Source organism: Arachis ipaensis, chromosome B8 (assembly GCF_059453495.1).
Source record: "Arachis ipaensis isolate K30076 ecotype BB chromosome B8, ASM5945349v1, whole genome shotgun sequence".
In the NCBI taxonomy this organism is placed as follows: Eukaryota; Viridiplantae; Streptophyta; class Magnoliopsida; order Fabales; family Fabaceae; genus Arachis; species Arachis ipaensis.
This window is the reverse complement of record NC_142443.1, coordinates 137,273,334-137,296,273: the sequence shown is the minus strand read 5'-3', so window position 1 is coordinate 137,296,273 and position 22,940 is coordinate 137,273,334. Positions and strand designations below refer to the sequence as shown.

General features: G+C 31.4%; 3 protein-coding genes across 6 annotated transcripts in view; 1 reads left to right on the top strand and 2 right to left on the bottom strand.

Annotated features, from left to right (window-relative positions):
- The window catches only part of LOC148549988 (G-type lectin S-receptor-like serine/threonine-protein kinase At4g27290), a 37,773-nt gene extending 20,498 nt beyond the window's left edge, over positions 1 to 17,275 (bottom strand). The window contains exon 1 of one of the 3 annotated variants that reach the window (XM_088497456.1): positions 16,901 to 17,275. The gene's annotated coding sequence lies outside the window, so the exon portion shown is untranslated. Of the gene's footprint in view, positions 1 to 3,020; positions 3,546 to 16,900 lie in introns of those variants that run through there. The other 2 variants (XM_088497454.1, XM_088497455.1) reach the window with 2 other exon arrangements.
- On the top strand, positions 2,913 to 10,290 carry LOC107613101 (G-type lectin S-receptor-like serine/threonine-protein kinase At4g27290). Of its 2 annotated transcripts, XM_088497458.1 has the most exons (9): positions 2,913 to 3,220; positions 3,286 to 3,448; positions 6,934 to 8,134; positions 8,236 to 8,349; positions 8,539 to 8,684; positions 8,787 to 8,997; positions 9,126 to 9,363; positions 9,446 to 9,596; positions 9,673 to 10,290. In XM_088497458.1, exons 3-9 carry the CDS (start codon positions 6,949 to 6,951, stop codon positions 9,976 to 9,978), a joined length of 2,352 nt encoding a protein of 783 aa, XP_088353584.1. In that variant the 5' UTR covers positions 2,913 to 3,220; positions 3,286 to 3,448; positions 6,934 to 6,948; the 3' UTR covers positions 9,979 to 10,290. The 2 variants fall into 2 exon arrangements, with proteins under 2 accessions (XP_088353584.1, XP_088353583.1); XM_088497457.1 differs by lacking the exons at positions 2,913 to 3,220; positions 3,286 to 3,448 and having other exon boundaries at positions 6,690 to 8,134.
- Positions 13,156 to 16,732, bottom strand: LOC148549989 (G-type lectin S-receptor-like serine/threonine-protein kinase At4g27290). Its single transcript, XM_088497460.1, has 7 exons — positions 15,390 to 16,732; positions 15,138 to 15,248; positions 14,639 to 14,781; positions 14,335 to 14,545; positions 13,999 to 14,236; positions 13,738 to 13,888; positions 13,156 to 13,655 (listed from the first exon to the last, which is right to left on the bottom strand). The coding sequence occupies exons 1-7, from the start codon at positions 16,663 to 16,665 to the stop codon at positions 13,347 to 13,349; spliced, it is 2,439 nt and encodes an 812-aa protein (XP_088353586.1). The 5' UTR covers positions 16,666 to 16,732; the 3' UTR covers positions 13,156 to 13,346.
- Positions 17,276 to 22,940: the final 5,665 nt, after the last annotated feature.

Below are 22,940 nucleotides of genomic sequence, written 5' to 3'. Positions count from 1 at the left end.
TGATGTCTTTGTCAAACCTTATCAAAGGAAGACCTCTTACTAACCCTTTCTTTACAAGTTTGTTTATTTGAAACATACTTGCATAACCTAATCTCTTGTGCCATAGCCACTTTTCAGAATCTTTAGAATAAAAACAAGCTACATTTTGATCCTTTAGTTCATCAAGGGTAAGTCCATACACATTATTAAAATTCTTGGCAACAAAAATCACTTCATTAGTCTTTTCATTTACAACACAGCATTCAAGTCTTTTGAAAGTCAATAAATATCTTAAATCACACAGCTGACTTATACTCAAAAGATTGTACTTCAAACCATATACCAAAAATACATCATCAATGAAAGTAGATTGCTTATTACCTACTTTTTTCCAACAGCAATAATTTTACCTTTACCATCATCTCTAAAGGTCACAAAACCTCCATCATACTTGTTTAGTTTGATGAAGTAAGTTGACCTTCCAGTCATGTGCCTTGAGCATCCACTATCCATGTACCACATATCCTTTTTGTTCTTGGATGCTAGGCAAATCTGCATGAAGAGTTTCAAGTAGCCTTAGGTATCCAAATTAATTTGGATCCTTTGAAGTTAATCCATCTTGGTTGCCCAAGTGCATTGAAATCACACACAACATTGTAAATTTTATTTTCAACAATTCTTTTTTTAATGAAGCATTGTGAATATGAATGACCAAATTTTTTGCAATTGAAACAATGATTTTCTGCTGCATGTTGCTGAAATTGAGATGAGCTACCATGCTGGAAATGATTAAATGATTGAAATTTTCTGATTTTTGGGAGATGTGCTTTTCTTTTGACAAACTGATTTTTGTTGAAATTGTTCCTCTTTGCAACGTTGTTCCAACCAGAATTTTTTGAAACATTTGGACTCTTCGAATATGAGATTTTGTTGTAAAAAAGGTAGATTTTCGAAAACAACCTCCTTATTCGAAGCATATCCCAGACCTGGCCTATTTGAAGTGGTTTCAGATTTTGAGCAATGCTCAATTTCATTTGTGTCAGCTTCATCAAACTTCTCCTCAAGTATGGGAACATACCCAATACCAGAATTGTTAGATGTGGTTTTAGTATTTGATGAAGAGGCCACAAATTTTATAGAGAAAACATTAAAAATTGCACTTTTCCTGGTTACATAATCTAAACCAGATTTTTCAAATAATGGTCTTTGACTTGCAAATAATTTGTCTAAGTTACTAGAACTTTGAGCAAATTTTGCTAAATTACCATTCACCCTTTTAATCATGTCATTTAATCTTTCATTTTCAGCAATTAACTCTTGAGAAGGATCCATAATGTGCTTTCTTTTTAATTTATCAAGTTCATATTTTAGAAATCTGTTTTCTTCAATAATGTCCAAAGCACATTCAGTTTCTTTCACCTTTTCTTTTAAAAAAATCATTTTCAGCTTTCAAGACATCTTTTTCAAATCTGCACTTATTGTATTTATCTAACAATTTTGATGTGTTCAGAGTGAGATCATCAATAATAGCATATAAATCATCAATAGTCAAATCATAATAATTTACCCCATCAAGATTGTTGTTTTCAGCCATGAAGCAATCTTTATCTTCACCTTCAGATTCTTCTTCTTCATTTGAGTCGTTCTCAAGATCCTCCCAATCTGCCATGAGCACTCTTTTCCTTTCTTTCTTTCCTTTGTCCTCCTTCTTGAGTTTTGGATAGTTTAGCTTGAAGTGTCCAGCCTCCTTACAATGATGACACGTCACTTTGTTCAAATCCATCTTGTGTTCCGTTGAACTTGAACCCTTGTACTTGCTCTTATTATTCATCATTCTTCTAAATCTTTTAACAAAAAACATGAGCTCATCATCTGAAATACCATCACTAGACTCACTCTCTTTGGGTTCTACTTTTGACTTGAGGGTTATTCCCTTTTTCTTTGAGTCCGGGTTTGCGTGTGTGGTTTCATAGGCAAGGAGTTTTCCTCTCAACTCATTATAGGTTATGGGACTTAGGTTGTTGCTCTCGGTTAGGACAGTGGCAGTGGTTTTCCATTCTTTTGTGAGGCTTCTAAAGAGTTTTCTCACCAAGATTTGTTCTGAGTAGTTTGTACCCATAACATCAAAGTTGTTGATTATGATTCAGAATCTCTCAAACGCTTCATCAATGCTTTCTCCATCCTTCATGTTAAACATCTCGTACTCTTTTCGTAGCATATCAATCCTCGTCTCTTTGACTTGTTTAGTGCCTTCATGTGTAACCTGGAGTTTTTTCCAGATTTCTTTAGCTCTCTTGTATCTAGACATTTTTCGGTACTCTTCAAAGCTGATAGCACAGTGAAAAAGGTTGATGGCTTTAGTATTTAGCTCCATCTTCTTCTTATCGTCTTCATTCCATTCAGCTTTTTCTTTTGGAGTCACCACTCCATTCAACACTTATTTTTGTTGGGATCTTGAGACTGCTCACAACAATTTTTCATATGTTGTAGTCAATAGATTGGATGAAGATCCTTATCCTTTCTTTTCAGTAGACATAGTTCTTCCCGTTGAAGAAAAGTGGCCGATTGTTTGACTGGCTTTCAATGAGAGTGTAGACAACTGTAGTTGTGCCTATGCTATTCGTCATTGGATCTTTGCTCCAAGCGATAAACCTTGATTCTTGAGATCTTAGCTCCTTATACCAGTACTACCCAGATTCAGTCACCAAGAGAATCAATATTGCATGAACTCAGATGCCCAAATTTACACATCAAACTTAACCATAAAAAATATCACCCCCTATTCTACCTCCAACCCAACATACTCTTAGAAAAATTTAATCGTTACAAATAATAATAATAATAATAATACCGAGAATGTTAACCAACACATAAAATTTCAGGAAAGAAGAAAGCAAAAGATAAATAAAACTTAGTGCTTCAATAATTCATTCACTATTCCAGATACACACATTTTATACATGGTCCCTTGAATTATAACTAATTTCCCCTAATTGATGCAATAGAGAACTTTACATAAGGGAAAGTTACTACTGACTTGCCTCTTTGGAATTCGAGAGAGCCTCCATCGATAGAAGGGGCGGTGGGTGCACTCAAACCTCGCAAACCGAATCCTAACCGTCATTGTGTTAAACAGAGAACCCTTGTTACCGTTCGTCTTCGTCGCGGGAACAAGTGAAACCTCAAAAGAGGAATTAGGGCTTTATACGCTGCTTCGGTGACGCTCTCCTTCGAGTTGTTGGTAAGAATCTCTTGCACACTCCTCTTTATCCCTTCAAATATTTCTTCATTCCTAGCTTTCCACAGGTTTCAGCTTATGATTGCAAAGAGTTCCAAACGAAGGAGTTGAAGAGCTCCAAACTTCTCTGGCTCGTTGACATCGTTGGAGACAATTTGCAACTAGAACAGAGAGGTGAGGTGGCTGGAAATCTTTTGTGAAGGAGATTCAGTACTGACAATTTCTCACCAAGTGCTCTCCAAATCAAATTTTTTATTTTATGTAAAATTTTCAGGCTCTAGAGACTCCTTTAAATTTCACCTTACACCTCTCTATGAGGCAGGTTGATGACCTTTCTCTGTTATAAGAATTATTTTTATCAGACATAGATTATAATTTTAATAAAATTTTTAATATGAATATTTTATAAAATAATTAGATCTAAAATTTTTTAAAATTAATTTAAATGTTTACTATAAAAACCATTCGTAAAAAATTAAAAAAAAATTATCTTTTATATCATTAAAGAAAAAATGTACATGTGAGATGAATAAAATAATAATATAAATATTATTTTCCTAAGTTTTACGGAGTGCAATTCTTGGTTTTGATTTGTTTGAATTTTTTGGAAAGAATCTTTTTTTTAAATAGTTTTTTAATAAGATTTTTTAAAAAAATAAAAATAATTTTATATTTAAATATTTTATGTAAAAAAATTTTTTGTTTAACAATTACATTTGAGTATAATAGTATAAAAATATTTTTTGTTTATTTATCATGTTAAAAACGTTTTTTTTAAGTGAAAAGATATTTTAAAAAAATATATGAACTTTAGTTTTTAAATTTTTTATATATACTAAAAAATTATTAAAAAAATATTTTTTTAACAATTTAATAATAACTAACAAGTACTTTATCAACTTTTTGTAAGTGTGTGAAATACCTAAGTGTTGAATTGCATCTATAACAAACACATTTGTATTTTTGTCCCTTTAGAAATTGAAAGAAGCAAACAAAAATTTTTTATGCAATTTTTGTTGGAATAAAAATCAATTATTTATTATCAACGAGTATCAATGACTCTGTTTGTATTTCTTTGGTTTGATTTCCTCCAAGAATTCTGACCATTCCAAAATATTATGTTTTTTTGTTTAATTTGCCATGAATTTAAACACATATTGTTTATTTATTTGTTTGTTTTAATTCTCAATCCAACTTCCTTTTTTTTTATTTCCATACTCAATCCAACATCCAATTTAAAAGTAAACACATTTGGCCTTACGTTCCTGTTGGTAGCTTGACTCTTTGTTCATGATTACTTTGATGCTCTGTGATTTCATTATAGATAACTAGGAAAGAAATAAAAAAAAAGGAAGTGCAAAAAAAAACAAAAAAAAAAAAGAAGAACAATGCAAATTTGGTTTTATTCTTGTAAGTTGCTAATATAAGTGACAAAATTCAGAATTTAAGCAAGACATGAGTTAGGGACGAAATTAATAACACTTGTATGATCTCAAACAAACTTTTAAGAGCAAAGAAAAATTCAATATCAAGGCTCAAATAGTACTCGTCACAGGACAATAATCTTACTATTATATCAAGGCTCAAATAACTCGTTATATTTAAATACACTAACAATATGAGATGCTCACATTTATATAATTATAACATGAAAGGATAATTGCATGCTATTCCATCCCTTCATCTCAAGCAGAACATTATGTTCATCATCAACACCCTACAATATTGGAAGTTACCACTCACATAATTAAGTAGCAGAGTGTAACAAATTAGAGTACCTACCAAGAAAGAAAAGAAGTGTCATTCAGAAAGAACCACCACTTATTGTTAGCTTGGTTTTACTCCACTAGAATAATAATTATATATACATATATTATACATGAACTCACACCATTACAACAATAATACCAAACATATTGCAGACAGAATCACAAGTAAAAAAGTAATGCTTTCCTTGACAGCATCAGATCGAGTAGTTCTGCACAATATCATCAATGCATGTTAGAATGACTTGCTAATGTCAGAATATATTAGGATCATTTAGTTTTTATTAGAATTATTTAAATATTTTTTACAAATTAGCTTTCAAGTTTAATGTTGACTTACATATTATTTAATCTATTCCTAAACAATATAATATTCTAAATCTATATTATATATATAATATAATTAATTTGACTCTTTATTCATTGTGCAGGTCTTAGTCATAAGTATTAAAAAGAGAATATAATATCCTAATTTAACTCAAGTTGTCACTTAAGTATTAATAAGAGAATTAAAAATAAATAAAAATAAAAAAAATATTTTTTTTTAAGTTAATCCAAACTTACCCTAATACATAAATTGAAGACTTAAATATGGAACAAATTGGTTTAAATGTGTTTTGACCTTAAGACACCAAAAAAAAGGACGTGTTTTGACTTTTCAAGTTGGAAAATTCTGCTTTTCTGCTTCTGTCGAATTTCATGCTGATTTATTTTATTTTATTTTTCTAACAGTATGGATCTGCATCTAGTTTCTCATGCTGTATTGTTGCTTCTAATTTCGATATTATCTTTTTGTAAAGAGTATAGACTATAGACATCAACTGCACAAGATCTAATTTTTTTTATTTAAAAAAATCCACAATCCTTTTAATTGTTTTATTAAAATAACACACTATAACTAGAGTTTGTTCACTTAAATGTGCTTTAATGTTTATATTTATCTCATTGATGAATTGATAAAATTGTGAAAGAATAAAAAAAAAAGATGAAGAACTTTTATTATATGTTGATTGATTGAATTGAATTGTAAACTATGAACTAAAATTAAATATATATAGAATATTAGCCTATAAAAGATAAAAGTAAATAAATATAAGATAAGAACAAATAAAGAAAAGATAAAATAATAAAGACTAAAATTATAACTGAATTTATTTATTTTTGAGCTGAATTTGTGAGTCGCGAAATTTCTTTATTATTCTCATGGGCTAATGTGAAAGAATAGTTTAATATGAATAATTGTGCATTATTTAAAGTAACAATATCAAAATTGAGTGGCAATTCTCTGGTCATTGATGTTTCATGTAAATTCACTATATTTTTCTGTCATACATGGCGGCTGGACGGTTTAGAAAGATTGGACACATAAAAAGAAAATATAAGATGAGAATACACCACATCCAACTCAAAATCTTAAAATGTTACGTTAATGGGTCTCTCATCTTATAAACTCCTCACTCTTCCCTGTTTTCTTTGATGTGGGACTAACTTCGACACTCCTCACACTTGCAACACTAACAAAAGTAAGACCTGAAAAGATCTACATAAAGTGGTCAAGTGAGATTTATGTGCAAATAATCTTGTGATAAACATAATATATAACAGGAGGCAATTGTTTCGTTTGATCCATGTAGCCACCCTCACATTAGGCTTTGTTGTTGTTTTTTAATCTTGTTGAAATGACAGTTATAATAGATATGTTCCTAATTAACACTTTTTCTCCTTCCTATGTGGCCAATGTGTCCATTTCCATGTCTCAAATCATCTTGACTTACTATGTGTTTATGCTTTGAGACAAAATTAGCTTCCTTGCATATCATCAGTATCCAAACAATGAAGTAAGTCAAAAGCTGATATTCAATGGGCATTCCTTCTTTCACAGTGATGCTTGCATACATGCTTTATTCTTCTTCTCTTGCCATAGAACTTGATTCTCTTCATGTTTCTCAGTCCCTCAGTGATGGCATGACCTTAGTGTCACAAGGTGGAAAATTTGAACTTGGTTTCTTCAGCCCTGGTAATTCTTCACACAAGCGTTACTTGGGAATTTGGTACAAGAATATTCCAATTCAGACAGTTGTTTGGGTTGCCAATAGGGCCAACCCCATCATTGATTTCTCAGGAATTTTAACAGTTAACAGCACAGGCAATCTTTTACTCACAGAAAATGGCACTGAGATTACTTTTTGGAGCACAATCTCTCAAAAACAAGCAAAGAATCCGGTATTGAAGCTCTTGGACAGTGGCAATCTTGTGTTAAGAAATGAAGGGGAATCAAATCCAAAGGCCTATTTGTGGCAAAGCTTTGATTATCCTTCAGATACATACTTGCCAACGATGAAGTTAGGAAGGGACCTCCGAAATGGTTTGGATTGGCGCATAACTTGTTGGAAGAGTCCAAATGATCCATCCCCTGGAGACTTCTCTCTTGGTTTAGCTCTCAGTGATTATCCAGTCTATTACATGATGAATGGCACGCAAAAAGTATATCGGGCTGGACCTTGGAATGGCCTTTACTTCAGTGGATTCCCAGATCTGTCCTTTACATATGTTTTTGAAGTCACTTTTGTCACAAACAAGGATGAGATATCCTATAGTTATAACACCAAGGTTGATTCTATCATTACAAGAGCTTTAATAAGCCAAACAAGTCAATCTCTTACGCAGTATATATGGGATGACGATCTTCAGAATTGGAAAAGTTTTGGATCAAAGCCAGTTGATGTGTGTGATAAATATGACCTTTGTGGAGCCTTTAGTTATTGCAGTGTAGCAGAATCAAAGCATGTCTGCCAATGCTTTAAAGGGTTCAGTCCTAAGTCACCAGAAGCATGGAACTCAAACAACTCCTCACAAGGATGCATTCGCGACAAACCATTAAGCTGCAATAATGTCACAAGCACTGATGGTTTTGTCAAATACACAGGCTTGAAAGTGCCGGATACTCAGCATACTAAGCTGCATGAGAATATTAATTTAGATGAATGCAGAAATCTGTGTTTGAAGAACTGCTCTTGTATGGCTTATGCCAATTCAGACATAAGAGGAGGAGGCAGTGGCTGCGCCATGTGGTTCGGTGATCTAATTGACATCAAACTGTTTCAATCTGGTGGACAGGATCTGTACATTCGAATGCCTGCTTTGGAATCAGGTAAGGGACAAAAGTGCATCTTGCTTTATAGATTCTTCCATTCTTCTTATTATTGTATCTTTCATTTTTGTTTACATGTTTGATGAATTTCAACCATGAAGGACTTCAACATCGGCACAAGCAAAAAGTGATAATTGCTAGCACCATTGCTGCATCTTCTGCAACACTTCTACTTTGTGTTTACGTTATATACAGACTCCGAAGGAACAATATTGGTAACTACTTTCTTTTCAATCCTATATTCCTATTATCTCTAAATGGCAGCAAATTTCTATATAAGTTTTTAAATTGGAAATTTGTTGAAATACTGCTAATTATCAAGAACTACAGTATTCTGAAATTCCTTTTGTTTAGAAATATAATAACAATATCTGAATGGATTTTACATTTCTTTGCGTTCCTAGAAAAATCAAAGATAGAAGGATATATGGAAGGGTACGTAAATGATGCGGATCTACCACTGTTTGATCTACTAACAATTACTACTGCCACCCAAAAGTTCTCGTTGAATAACAAGATTGGACAAGGTGGTTTTGGACCTGTTTATAAGGTAATTCAATCTTTGAATACTTACTAGGTTGAGCCTTGAACAAGTAGAGAACATTTAACATTGTAAAGATCATGATCTACTTATAAAAATGTAATTGGGCAGGGAAGATTAGCAGATGGACTTGAAATTGCTGTGAAAAGACTCTCACATAGCTCTACACAAGGAATGACTGAATTCATAACTGAAGTAAAGCTAATTGCGAAACTTCAGCACCGTAATCTAGTAAAACTTCTTGGTTGCTGCATTCAAGGAGAAGAAATTTTGTTAGTTTATGAATATGTGGTTAATGGTAGCCTGGACACCTTCATCTTTGGTATGTAATATCAAAAAAAGTTAAATTAGATAAATTCTGTTTTCTAGTTTTCATTACAGTATAGTAAGCAGCTTATGAAACTTCAATATTTGATATTTTATTAACAGAATTGTTTTTTCGAAATATAGATCAAACAAAAAGTAAGTTGTTGGATTGGCCTCAACGCTTGGGCATAATATTTGGACTTACTAGGGGACTCTTATATCTTCATCAAGATTCAAGATTGAGGATTATCCATAGAGATCTCAAAGCAAGTAACGTTTTACTCGATGACAAATTAAATCCAAAAATATCAGATTTTGGAACGGCCAGAACTTTTGGAGGAGATCAAACTGAAGGAAACACAAATAGAGTCGTTGGGACTTAGTGAGTGTCTCTTTCTAATTTCATAACATTTTATTTATTTATCTTTTCTCAACTTAATCATTGTTTTAATGCTTTCATACAGTGGATACATGGCACCAGAGTATGCTATAGATGGATTGTATTCTATAAAATCGGATGTCTTTAGCTTTGGCATACTTATGATGGAGATTATATGTGGGACCAAAAATAGAGCTCTTTGCCATGCAAATCAGACTCTCAATCTCATTGGTTATGTAAGCACTAAGATAATTGTTATATTACTCAAATGTGCAATAAATTTTTCTGAAGGTTTTCATGTTTGTGATGTAGGCTTGGAGACTATGGAAAGAGGAGAAGGCTTTAGAGTTGATAGATTCAACTATAAAGGAGTCATGTATAATCTCAGAAGTAATGCGTTGCATCCATGTGAGTCTGTTGTGTGTACAACAATACCCTGAAGATAGGCCTACAATGGCTTCTGTGCTTCTCATGTTAGCAAGTGAGATGGATTTAGATGAGCCTAAAGAGCCTGGCTTCTTTCCCAAGTGGGTCTCTATCGAAGCGAATTCGCAGCCACATCAATGTGAAGTATCTACAAATGATGAATTAACCGTTACCTCATTAGATGGCCGGTGAAATCAATGAGTCTGCTGCACATATCACATGAACTCATGGTTAGACATTTTCCATTGCTGGATTAGTTTTAGTAACTGAATATTTGAAGCAACTGTTTATCCTGTTGCACAATATGATAATCGTTAAAGCTACAAACATGTGTTTTTTATTCCCTAGTGAGATAAGACTCTATTATTGTTGTTTAGAGTATTTTCCCTTCTCTATATGTAGTTTCACAAAACATCTAATATTTTATCATGAATTTTAGAATAAGAAATAATGATTCCCTTTCATAATATTTGTATATAATTGATATTAACTCCCTTAGTTAACTAAGATAGGAATTGTACTGCTAGATTATACACTAGGTAGTGTTCTAGATATTGATTTTTCCTTCTCTCATAAAAAGGCTTAGATCATCTCTTGCTTAAATTCTAAATTTTCTCACTTATATTAGCAACGTACAACACCACCAATATTTGCATTTCTTTTTTTCCTTATGATGTAATCAGAAAGCATAGAAAAGTAATGAGGAACAAAGAGTCAAGATAGCAACAGTAACATGCGCCAAATGTGTTTACTTTGAAATTGGATGTTGGACTCAGTAGTCAGTATGGAAAGAAAAATAAATAAATAAATAAATAATGTGCTTAAATCAAATATTAACTATTTAACTAATATATGTATTTTGGGAACAAATTACATTTTTATATTGTATTACATAATTTGTTTATAGTGTAAAGTAAACAAAAAAGGTATAGCATGTCCCATTTATACTAAAAACGAAATAAACAGTGGCAGAGCTTGAAACAAAATTTTGGGGGCCAAAAATTTAAGGTCAAACTCATCTGATGCAACTCTTTGAATTTTTGAAAGTTGTATCTCACTTTCTTCGTGATTTATTAAAGTAAAATAATTATTTATAGGTGTTGATATTTTAGAAGTTATATGTTCTCTTTTTTGAATATTAGTCTTCCTCTTAAAAAATCATCAATTCTTTGATTTTTCATCATTATTTTGTATAAAAATTTAAATATATATCCTGTAAAATATGTAAAAAAAATTAGAAAGATAAATATTAAAATTTATAATATTTATTGATTTTTTTATCAATTTATACAAATACAATAATATCAATACTTGTTGAATATTCTAATATTTTTTATCATATAAAAAATTAAATTAAATAAACAGTAATATATAAAATAATATTAAATTAAATAAATAAGAAATACCTAATTTTAAATAAAAACAAAGCAGATTTTTTTTAGATAACTTTTTTTTTTGTTAGATGTGTTGTGAAGCCAATAAAAGCCCACTCTAAAAATTATTATGCAATAAAAACATGAGATAGAAATTGAATATAGATACTTTAAATTATAATAAAGTATTTCAACCAACTGAACTACTCTTTAATTTTTGAAAAACTACTGCTAACTTTTTTATAAAATATTTGGGGAGCATGACCCCATTGCCCTAGTTAAGCTCCGCCACTGAAAAAAAGTAACAATTTTTTTACATACTCATTTACAAATGAAATATGTGGAAACCATGTTATCATGATATCTCAAAAAGTATTTTGATGATTTATAACTATGTTATATATCAATCAACAAATTAGTCATGTGTATAGAATACATATTAAAATATAAAATAACATTAAAAATAAACTAAATAATACATGTATTTATATACAAACATATAATGACTAATTTGATAATTTTTTGATATATACATAATATTTTTGTATAATTTAATAGTTTCAATAATATACCAACTAACATATGTTCAAATGTGTTAATGAGCTAAGAATTTTTTATGAAGTATCAAAAGTAAACTACAAAATTTTCTTGGCCTATAAATAAACCATTGTACATTTCATGTAAATAGCATTTGATATTTATTCTTTAATTATTTTCGTAAATTCTAACATGGTATTAAAACTATAATATCTTCTTTGAATTTTCGCTCCAAATTCTTTTATAAAAATATTTTTACTTTTCTTTCTTAGTTTTCAATTACAACAATAAACCTTACATTCTAAGCTCCTACGGTTTTGTTTGCACTTTGCACTCCGAGTTTTGGCAGTTCCGTCTGCATCACGTTTCTTAAGGTTTTGCGGCTCCAAATGCATTCCGAGTTTCTGCAGTTTTCTCTACACCCAAGTCCTTGTAGTTTTGTCCGCACTCTAAATTCCTGGAGTTCTGTCTGCATCATGAGCTCGCAATAGTTCAAAATTTTTTATAATTTTGTTTTACACTATTTTAATTTTCTTATTCCGCTTTTTTTTAATAAGTTACAAATTCAAGTTGTCATATGAATTTGAAGAAAGATATTAGAATATATTTAAAATATTATATGTTAATATACAAAAATATTATGTGTAACCAAATTCAATCATTATGTATTTGTATATAAATATATATGTTGTTTAACTTATTTTTAATGTTTATTTTATATTCTAACATGTATTTTATATTAATGATTAATTTTAATGTATATCTAGAATAATTGATTAATATAATATCTAGATATATCTCGTATTAATTTTATATTTATTTTAGTTTGATATTATATGATTAAATTATATTTTTTGTCGATAAATAAGCACCCCTCATTATACATTTCGTATTTTTATGAAAGATCTTCAAATTGGCTCTCTTTTTTTAATTAAATTCGTCCACCAAAAATTTGAAATTAGTCACGTTAGTTCTTCTGTCTCTTTCATTGTTCATGGTGTTAAAATTTGTTGATATGATACGTTAAGTGATATCGTCCTAATTGTCTATTAACATAATAACTTTATAAAATTAGATCAAATCAACTCCAAATTGAGAGATTTTCATGCCACACGATCTTCCTTAATTTAAAGTTGATTTGATCTAATTGCATAAATTTATCATGTTAGTAGCTAATTTACTAATTAGGACTAAGAAGTATGAAGTATGCGATATAGTCAGTGTAATATCACTTAACATGTCATATAGTAAATTTTAATACCATCAGTAAAGAAAATAATGAAATGACTAATGTGACTAACTTAATCTTTGAAAGATGAATTCTATTAAAAAAAATTTTGGGACTACTTTGGAGAACAAAAGATCTTTTAAAGACAATTTTAACCATTTACTCTTTGATATTTATTCTTGAATGAGTGTCATAAATTCTAACATGATGAATTATAGAAATCCTGATATCTAAGTAGCCCAAGTGGTCATCATATTGCAGAGCAAGATTGGCATCTGCGCAATGTGCTCTTCAGTTGAAAAGTTATTTGCAAATAAAGTACACAACACCAAAGCAGAACCTAGAAAAATAAACTAATCTATGAAAGCCAAATTGTAAGAAAACGACACACTCATGCAATTAGTGTAGCTAACAAAGTGATTTCACCGACCATCTAATGAGGTAATAGTTAATTCATCATTTAAAGTGATGATGTTATGTTGATCTGAGTGTGAATTCACTTCAGTGGGGAGCTTGCAGGAAAAGAAGCCAGGCTCTTTAGGCTCAACTAAATCCATCTTACTTCCTAACATGACAAGTACTGAGGCCATTGTTGGCCGATCTTCCGGGTGTTGTTGCACACATAAGAGACTTACATGGATGCACCGCAATACTTCTGCCACGACACACGACTCCTTAATGTTTGGATCAATCAGCTCCAAAGGTCTGTCCTCTTTCCAAAGCATCCAAGCCTATATCATATAAGATGAAAAAAACTTCAGAATATTTGCAACATCTTTGTTGAATAAAACAACTATTTGATTGCTTGCTTACATAGCCAACAAGATTAAGAGTCTCATTTGCATGACAAAGCGCTCTATTTCTGTTCCCACTTATAATCTCCATCAATATTACGCCAAAGCTGAAGACGTCGGATTTTACTGAAAATAGCCCATTGATAGCATACTCTGGTGCCATGTATCCACTGCATGAAACCATGAAAACAAGTGTATTCATATCGCATATTATAACGAAAATAAGAGAGAGAGAGAGAGGGGGGGGGGGGGGATACTATAAAGTTACATAGATACTCACTAAGTCCCAATAACTCTATTTGTGTTTCCATGAGTCTGATCAACTCCAAAAGCTCTAGCAATTCCAAAGTCTGATATTTTAGGATTTAACTTATCATCAAGTAAAACGTTACTTAATTTGAGATCTCTGTGGATAATTCTCAATCTTGAATCATGGTGTAAATATAGAAGTCCCCTAGCAACTCCAAATATTATGAGGAAGCGTTGAGGCCACTCCAGCAACTTGCTTTTCATTCGATCTATGTTTAGAAAAACAAATTTGTTAATTAATAATGAATATTCAAGTGGTAATCTTAGCCAAATTTAGGTCTGATCTAAGCTTTCTTGAATCACACACCAAAAATGAAGTTGTCTAGGCTGCCATTAACCATGTATTCATAAACTAACAACTTTTCTTGTCCTCGAATGCAGCAACCAAGAAGTTTTACTAAATTTCGATGCTGAAGCTTTGCAATAAGCTTCACTTCAGTTAGAAATTCCGTCATTCCTTGGCCAGAACTCTGTGAAAGTCTCTTGACAGCAATTTCTTGCCCATCTGCTAATTTCCCCTGATTTATCACATTTATGTAAGTAGATGTTCTTAATAATGTCAAATTCCTCTACTTGTTTCTTTGCAACCAACTATTCATAGACCGAATTACCTTATATACAGTTCCAAAACCACCTTGTCCAATCTTGCTATTCAGCGAGAAGTTATCAGTGGTATTACTAATCATTAGTAGATCAAACATTGGTAGATCTGTGTCGTTTACATATCCTTCAAAGTATTCTGCTTTTGACTTTTCTGGGAAGCAAGAGAAAGAAAAGATATACAGCAATATTATATTAACTTAAAAATTATAAGTTTTAAGATAATCAGCAACATTTTCTTTTTTTTTCTGCTTTTTTTGGTTTTCTGGGTTTGTGGGGAGGACATGGAGGATTACATGCAAGAGAGGGAGTTGGAAAATCTATATAGTGATTTCACTTTCTTCAATCTCAAGCTGCTAAAGCTCTAGCCTCAAATTCATTGCCATCATTACACCAAGATTGTTTTCTGAGAACTAGCTATATTCAAACAAAATTTCAATTCAGCAATAGAATACATATATAGAAAGTGTTGGCTTTTGGAGATAATGTGAGAGAAAAGACAGTAGTTACCAGCAATGTTCCGTCGGACTTTGTATATGACATAACAAAGTAGAAGCATCCCACAAGTTGCAGCAATGGTAGCAGAAATTATCACTTTTTTCTTATGTGATCTTGAAATTTCTTCATGGTTGAAATTCATGGCACATAAAACACAGTTAAATCCCAAATGAAAGTGTAATTTTGAGCTTTGTAGAATGTGAAGCAACCTGAAATGAGATGAATGATGGAAGCATTAACAAGAAATGCAACTTCATTCCATACCTAGCTCAGAAGCAGGCATTCTGATATATAGACTTTGTTTCCCGCCTTGAAGCAGTTTTAGGTCGATCAAATCACCAAACCACATGACACATCCTCTGCCCCCTTCTCTTATGTCAGAATTAGCATAAGCCATACAAGAGCAATTCTTCAAGCACAAAACTTCACAGTCCTCTAAAGTGATATTCTCAAACAACCTGGTGTGTTGAGTATCAGGTTCTTTGAAGCCGGTATATTTGAGAAAACCATCACTGCTTGTGACATTGCAACTTAGTGGTTCATTGCGGATACATCCTTGAGTCCAGATGGATAAGTTCCATGCTTTTGGTGACTTTGGACTGAACCCTTTCAAACATTGGCACACATGTGTGTCTGCTGCACTGCAATAACCAAAGGCTCCACAGCAGCCATAATAATCACAGACATCAGCTGGAAGTGATCCAAAAAGTTTCCAATGCTGAACTTTGTCATCCCAGACGTATTGAGTAAGAACATGTTCGCTTGTTTGGTTTATTACAACTCTTGTGATGAGAGAATCAATCTTGGTGCTAAAGCTGTAGAATATCTCGTCCTTGTTGGTGACATAACTGAGTTCATAAATATACTCATACTTCATATTTGGGACTCCCCCAAAGTATAGGCCATTCCAAGGTCCAATCCGACAGAACTTTTTCGTTCCATTCATAATGGAAAACTCAGCATAATCACTTAGTACTAGACCATAAGAAAGGTCTCCAGGGGATGGATCATCTGGACTCTTCCAAGAAGTTACTCGCCAATCAAAATCATTTTGCAGGTCCCTTCCTGTCTTCATCCCCGGCAATTGTGTATCGCATGGATAGTCGAAGCTTTGCCACAGATAGGCCTTTGGATTTGAATCTCCATCATTTCTTAGCACAAGATTTCCACCGTCCAAGAGCTCTAACACTGGATTCTTTGCTTGTTTTTGAGAGGCTGTGTTCCAAATAATAGTTTCATTTTCTTTGAGCACAAGATTGCCTGTGCTGTTCAATGTTAATATTCCCGAGGAACCATTAATGGGGTTAGCCCGATTGGCAACCCAAACAACTGTCTGAACTGGGATTTTCTTGTACCAAATCCCCAAGTAACGGTTCTGTGATTTACCAGGGCTGAAGAAACCGAGTTCAAAGGTTCCACCTTGAGACACTAAGGTCATGCCATCACTGAGGGACTTGGAAACATGAATATAATCAAGTTCTATGGCAAGGGAAGAAGAAAGTAGGTAAGCAAGAATCACTATGAAAGAAAGAATGGCCATTGCATAACAGCTTCAGAGGTACTTCATTGATTGAATTTGGATATTGATGATATGAAACAAAGCTAAATGTCTCAATCTTAAATAAAAATTTTATTTATTTATTTATTTTAAATTCTCAGTGCAACTTTCAACTTAAAAGTAAACACATATGGCACGTCCCTATTGCTAGCTTGACTTTTGTTGCTCATGACTTTTCTAATGCACTGATTAAAGGGTAGATAACTAGGGAACCAACCTGATATACATCTTCCACCATTGGATGCAATGTGAGATCACAAGTGATAAATTCCACACACCACCTAATTGTGGAACATATGTGTGACTCAAGGTATGAGACGAAACAAATACACCACAGTTCTATATTTTAATGCATTTAGGGCCCAAGAAGATTATATTCATCATTCAACATGAAAGACACTAATCAAGATTGCACAAACATATAAATCAACTATGGTAGACGCTAGACAGCAATACCAAAAATGTATCCATGATAAAATAGAAGAATAAATATGAAACCAAATGAGCTACTACTGTTAGTGTCCAAGCAACTTCCAAAATGCAAAAGTTCCATTAAAAACAGAATTAACATGAATTTCAACAACAAGATAAACTACGAGTTCAATTCGAGTACAATTTGACCGAGCGTACAATTTGATCAAAGTTTAATCCTTGGTCTAGGTGATGATACCTCCACAATTATAACCACATGGTTGAAACATACAGCAGATATTCCCTTCAGAAGCCAATCGAAAATATAGGTTCTGGAGTAGGGATGTCAGGGACCCGGGCGGGGATGACTCTCTACTCCCATCCCCGCCCCCAGATTTGCTCCCCGTCCCCGTTCCCGTTTTCCACTGTGGGGTAATATTGCTCCCCATTCCTATTTCTCATAGGTCCCATTTTTCATGGGATCTCATTCTCCATCTTTTTGACTAATTATTAATTTTCATAGAAATAGAGTTAAAAGTATTTATCCTATATAAAAACAACAAAATTTTATACAAAAAGTCTAAACGACAAGATGGTGAATTCTTTTAAAATGACGCAGTGGAAGACGCCACAGCGAGTCAGAGCACAATGGATGAGGTGGGGGACGCAGTAGAAAGGAGAATCGACACAATGACAGAATTGTGGAAAGAAACGCCACAAATATAGAGAACAACGTAGTGAGGGTGATAGAACGGTGAGAGGTGGCAATGCGGTGAGATGGGAGAGTGCCGAGGAGGTGGTTGCAGTATGGACGATGCTAGGGATCTATGAATTAAAGAAGGTTTATGCAAATGAGGATTAAGAATTTTGGGTCTCTCACTATATATATATATATATATATATGGCATGTAAAAGGACTAAAAACATATATGAAAAATAAACTATTAAAAACAATTAAGTAAATTTATGAATTTTGGAGATTAGCGAGAATGTGGCAGAGATTCCCGCTCGGGTCCCATGCCTGCCTCGGTAGAATTTTGCCCCGTCCCCATCCTGCGAAAAAAAATTCCCCACAGTTAGATTTTCATTTAAGACCGTCCCACAGAAATTTCCGTGTCTCGAAAAGTTTTGTCATTCCTATTCTGAAAATACACCTGAAATAAGTGGTACTGGAATTGATTGAGCCAAGATTTAACCTAAAAGACTAGCTCAAAAGGTGAGGATTGTCAAACGTTTATGACAATATCCAAAACAATGTGTGACTTCTGATAAATGGTTAATGAAATCTTGAAAAAAAGTAAAAAACATATCCCAGAAAATGCAACCAAGAGAGTTTCAAGCTCACCTCTTGGATGGATGTACCAACAGAGCTCGTAGTCTCGTACAACCAGGGCGGAGCTTAGTTCAGACAAGGGGGGTCATGACCCTTCCAAACTTTTTATAAAAAAAATTACTAGTATTTTTTCAAAAAATAAAAAATAGTTCAATTGACTTAAATACATTATTATGACTTAAAGTACCTAATAAGTTCAATAAGCAACACTCCCTCTATCTTTAAATTCAAATATAAAAAATTAGATATTTTTTATTTATTTAATTTAATATTATTTTATATTTTACTGTTTATTTAATTTAATTTTTTATATGATAAAAAATAATAGAATATTCAATAAGTATTAATATTATTATATTTGTATAAATTGATAAAAAAAATTCAATAAATATTATAAATTTTAATATTTGTCCTTCTAACTTCTTCTTTACATATTTTACAGGATATATATTCAAATTTTATATAAAATAATAATGAAAAATTAAAGAATGGCTAATATTTAAGAAGGAGAACATATAACTTTTACAATATCAACACCCGTAGATAGTTCTTCTACTTTAGTGAATCACGAAAAAAGTGAAATACAACCTTTAAAAGTTCAAAAAATTACATCTGATGAGTTTGACCTTAATTTTTTGGATCGAGATCCTGAAAAACGACTTTAAATTGGCAATATCACCCAAACCAGAGAGATGAGATTAAACGAGAATGGGTCCATATCAAAAGTATATTGACAATTATCCTCTATCTGCCCCCCAAAATTTTGTTTCAAGTTCCGCCACTGCGCACAACGTGGTCCATCTGCTGCCACTATTGGTGACGGAGGAAGCAACAGAAAGCCAATACCTTCAGTAGATAAGGCTAATATGATGGAGATATGTTTGGTTGCATGGTTAATTTGATATTGTGTAACAATAGATGCCTTTCATTCTTCGGCATTTTTGCTGAAAATCAATATTGCATGAACTCAGATGCCTAAATTTACATATCAAACTTGACCATAAAAAATACCATCCCTATTTTACCTCCAGCCAAACATACTCTTAGAGAAAATTTAATCCCTACAAATCAATGAAATCAAAGAAATACATGACATAAACCTACCGAGAATGTTAACAAATCCATAAAATTTCAGGAAAGAAGAAAGCAAAATATAACAATTAGTGCTTCAATTATTCATTCTACTCTATACACTCACATTTTGGCATGGTCCCTTGAATTATAACTAATTTCTCCTAAGTGATGCAATAGAGAACTTTACATAAGGGTAGAAAATCAGCTATTTTATATGAAGTTAATAATTGAAAATTATTAATATGTTAACTAAATTATCATCTAATAATTCTTAATCAATTATCAATTTCACTTCAGCTGAGTTTTCATCTTATATAAAAGAAAGTTACTGCAGACTTGACTCTTTGAAATTCGATAGAAGGGGCCGTGGGTGCACCAAAACCTCGCAAACAGAGAACCATTGTTACCGTTCGTCTCCGTCGCGGGAACAAGTGAGTACAACTGTACAAGTGAAGCCCCATTTCTAATAGATTATCCACTTATCTACTAAAAAGTAGAAAATTTTTGTATAAAAAATACTATTCTTACGGTAAAATTAGCTATTTAAATCAATTATTAATATATAAAATTTAATTTATATTTATATTTTAATATATTTTATATTAGTGATTAATTATGTATAATATAATTATTTTTATATTAAATATGTTGTGGAATCAACTTGTAAAGTACATTATCTTTGTATAGTTTGTTAAATTTTGTATTAAAAAAAGTTAGAATAAGCACTTAAATTTGGTCCAAAAAAATAAATATGGATGGTTTTTTAATAAAACTTTTAATATAATTGTTAGATAAAATAATTTTTTAACAACTTTTATTATTAAATAATTAAAAAATGGTGAATGCTACCCAACCCCTTCTAAAATAACATGTAAGTTACCCTTCATTATGTGTCACATTGTAATTGGTCCTTATTTTAACCATAGTTGGGGCGCCAACGTCATCGCCATCTACTGCCCTCCCACACAACCTCTCTTCCCAGTATAGTCAGCGTCTCTTTTTGCCATGGATCACTTCTTACCCACATAATTAATGGTTAATAATTTTTTTATTAAAAAAACATATCTTTATTTAATTACGTGATGAAATATGTATTTATATGTAAAATATAATTAAATAATAAAGTACGAATAAATTAAAAATTAAAAGAATAAAAATACTATAAAAAATACTTGTAAGAAAGTTAGATTTTATCAGTTTAAACTTGTGTTATTAATTTTAACAATTTATTTTTTTTTAAATAATTTATGTACGATAAAAAATATGTTTTTTCTGATTTTAATTAACTTTTAAGTACTCTAAATAGAGTTATTATATTATATTTTACATATGAATATATGTTCTATCGTATAATTAAATAAAGATTTGTTTTAATAAAAAAATTTAATAACCAAACTAAACATTACTTAGGTATGTATTTCATATTTATCTCTTAAATATTTATATAATTTATTTTTTAAAATGTTATATTGGTCTCTTCTCTAATATAATACAAAAAATAAATTTTCATAAAAATAATTTGTTTAATTATTAATTAAATAATAAAGTACTAATAAATTAAAAATTAAAAAAATAAAAATACTATAAAAATACGGTAAAAAAGTTGAATTTTATCATTTTAAATTTCTGTTATTAATTTTAATAATATATTTATTTTTTAAATAATATATGTATGATAAAAAAATATGTTTATTTGTTTGGAGTACAAATTTTATTATTATATTTATATGTTCATGATTTTAATTATACTTTTAAATACTTTGAATAGATTTATTTTATTATATTATATTTTACATATAAATATATGTTCCATCACGTAATTAAATAAAGATATGTTTTTTTAATAAAAAATTTAATAACCAAATTAACCATTAATTATGTGGGTAATAAGTGATTCATGGCAAAAAGAGACTCTGGCTATACTGGGAAGAGAGGTTGTGTGGGAGCGCAGTAGATGGCGATGACATTGGCGCCCCAACTATGGTTAAGATAAGGACCACAATGTGACACATAATGAAGGGTAACTTACATGTTATTTTAGAGGGGGTTGAATAGCATTCACCTTAAAAAATATTATTATAAAACCAATTAATCTTTTTATTGAGTGATCAATTTGTCTTAAAAAATTTTAAAATAATAAAAATTTGTTAAAATTAAAATATATGATCTGAAATTTTGTGGAGGCCAATTTAAGTATTTATTAAAAAAACTATTCATAAAAAATTATCCTTTATATCATTTACATGTTAAGTGAATACAACAATAATATGATTATTTCCTAAATTTTATGGAGCACATTCTTGGTTTTATCAACTTTTTGTAAGTGTGAAATACTTACGTGTTGAATTGTATTTGTATCTATAACAAACAAATTTGTGTTTTTCTCCTTTTAGAAATTGAAAAATGCAAGTAAAAAATATTTGTTACATGATAGAAGTGATTTATAGTAATTGTTATTTATGTTAGCTTGTTAACGGTTAGTTTCGTAAAGTTTTTACTTTTTAAAAGTAGTTTATAAAAATTTTTTAAAAAATGACTTTTTAAAAATTGTAACATTTATGTTTGGTAAATTAAATTAAAAATAGCTTTCAATAAACACAAGTAATATCAATTGCATTTGGTAAAATGGCTTTCAAAATTTAAAAATACTATAATATACATAAATGTAAGTATTAAATTTGAAAATTAGTTAACATATAAGGTTATATTAGACTTTTAAATTTTAAAAAGCAAAGTTAACTTTAAAGCAAAGTCAACATATAAACATGGGTGACGCTGGCCCCAAAATTTGTGGGTTCTAAGGAGATCAAGGATTTTCGGCCAATTAGTTTGGTGGGATGTGTGTATAAGGTGATTTCGAAGGTGCTGGTGAGAAGAATGAGATCGGTTATGCCGGGATTGGTAGGAGAGACTCAGATTGCATTTATGAAAGGCATAAAAATTCATGATGATGCTCTCAAGGCATGGAGAAAAAAGCGGCAATCATTAAGCTGGATTTTCATAAAGCTTATGATAGAGTCAGATGGAGTTTTGTGGATATAGTGTTACAGAAAATGGGATTTGGACAGCGTTGGAGGAATTGGGTGAAGGAGTGTGTCAGTACAGCCACCATGTCTGTCCTGGTAAATGGGTCATCATCCAATCCGTTTAACATGGAGAGAGGCCTCAGACAAGGGGATCCTCTTTCTCCATTTCTATTTGTGCTAGTGGTCGATGTGTTGCATCGGATGTTGGGAGAAGCTGTCAGGAACGGGCGAATTGATCCGCTACTAGTCGGAGGAGAGCATATCGAATTGTCACACTTACAATTTGCAGATGATACGATTTTGTTTTGTCCCCCGGTAACAGAGACAGTCGTGAATTATAATAGACTGTTGCTGTGTTTTGAGTTGATGTCAGGGCTGAGCATCAATTTTGATAAGTCAAATATGATATCAGT

Coding starts and splice junctions, on each gene's coding strand:
- LOC107613101 (XM_088497457.1), top strand. CDS start 6,844: ATGGGCATTCCTTCTTTCACAGTGATGCTTGCATACATGCTTTATTCT. Junction 8,685..8,786: donor GTTTTGGACCTGTTTATAAG/GTAATTCAATCT, acceptor GTAATTGGGCAG/GGAAGATTAGCAGATGGACT. Junction 8,998..9,125: donor CCTGGACACCTTCATCTTTG/GTATGTAATATC, acceptor TTCGAAATATAG/ATCAAACAAAAAGTAAGTTG.
- LOC148549989 (XM_088497460.1), bottom strand. CDS start 16,665: ATGGCCATTCTTTCTTTCATAGTGATTCTTGCTTACCTACTTTCTTCT. Junction 14,782..15,137: donor AGTCCGACGGAACATTGCTG/GTAACTACTGTC, acceptor CTTGCTTCCCAG/AAAAGTCAAAAGCAGAATAC. Junction 14,237..14,334: donor CCTAGACAACTTCATTTTTG/GTGTGTGATTCA, acceptor TTCTAAACATAG/ATCGAATGAAAAGCAAGTTG.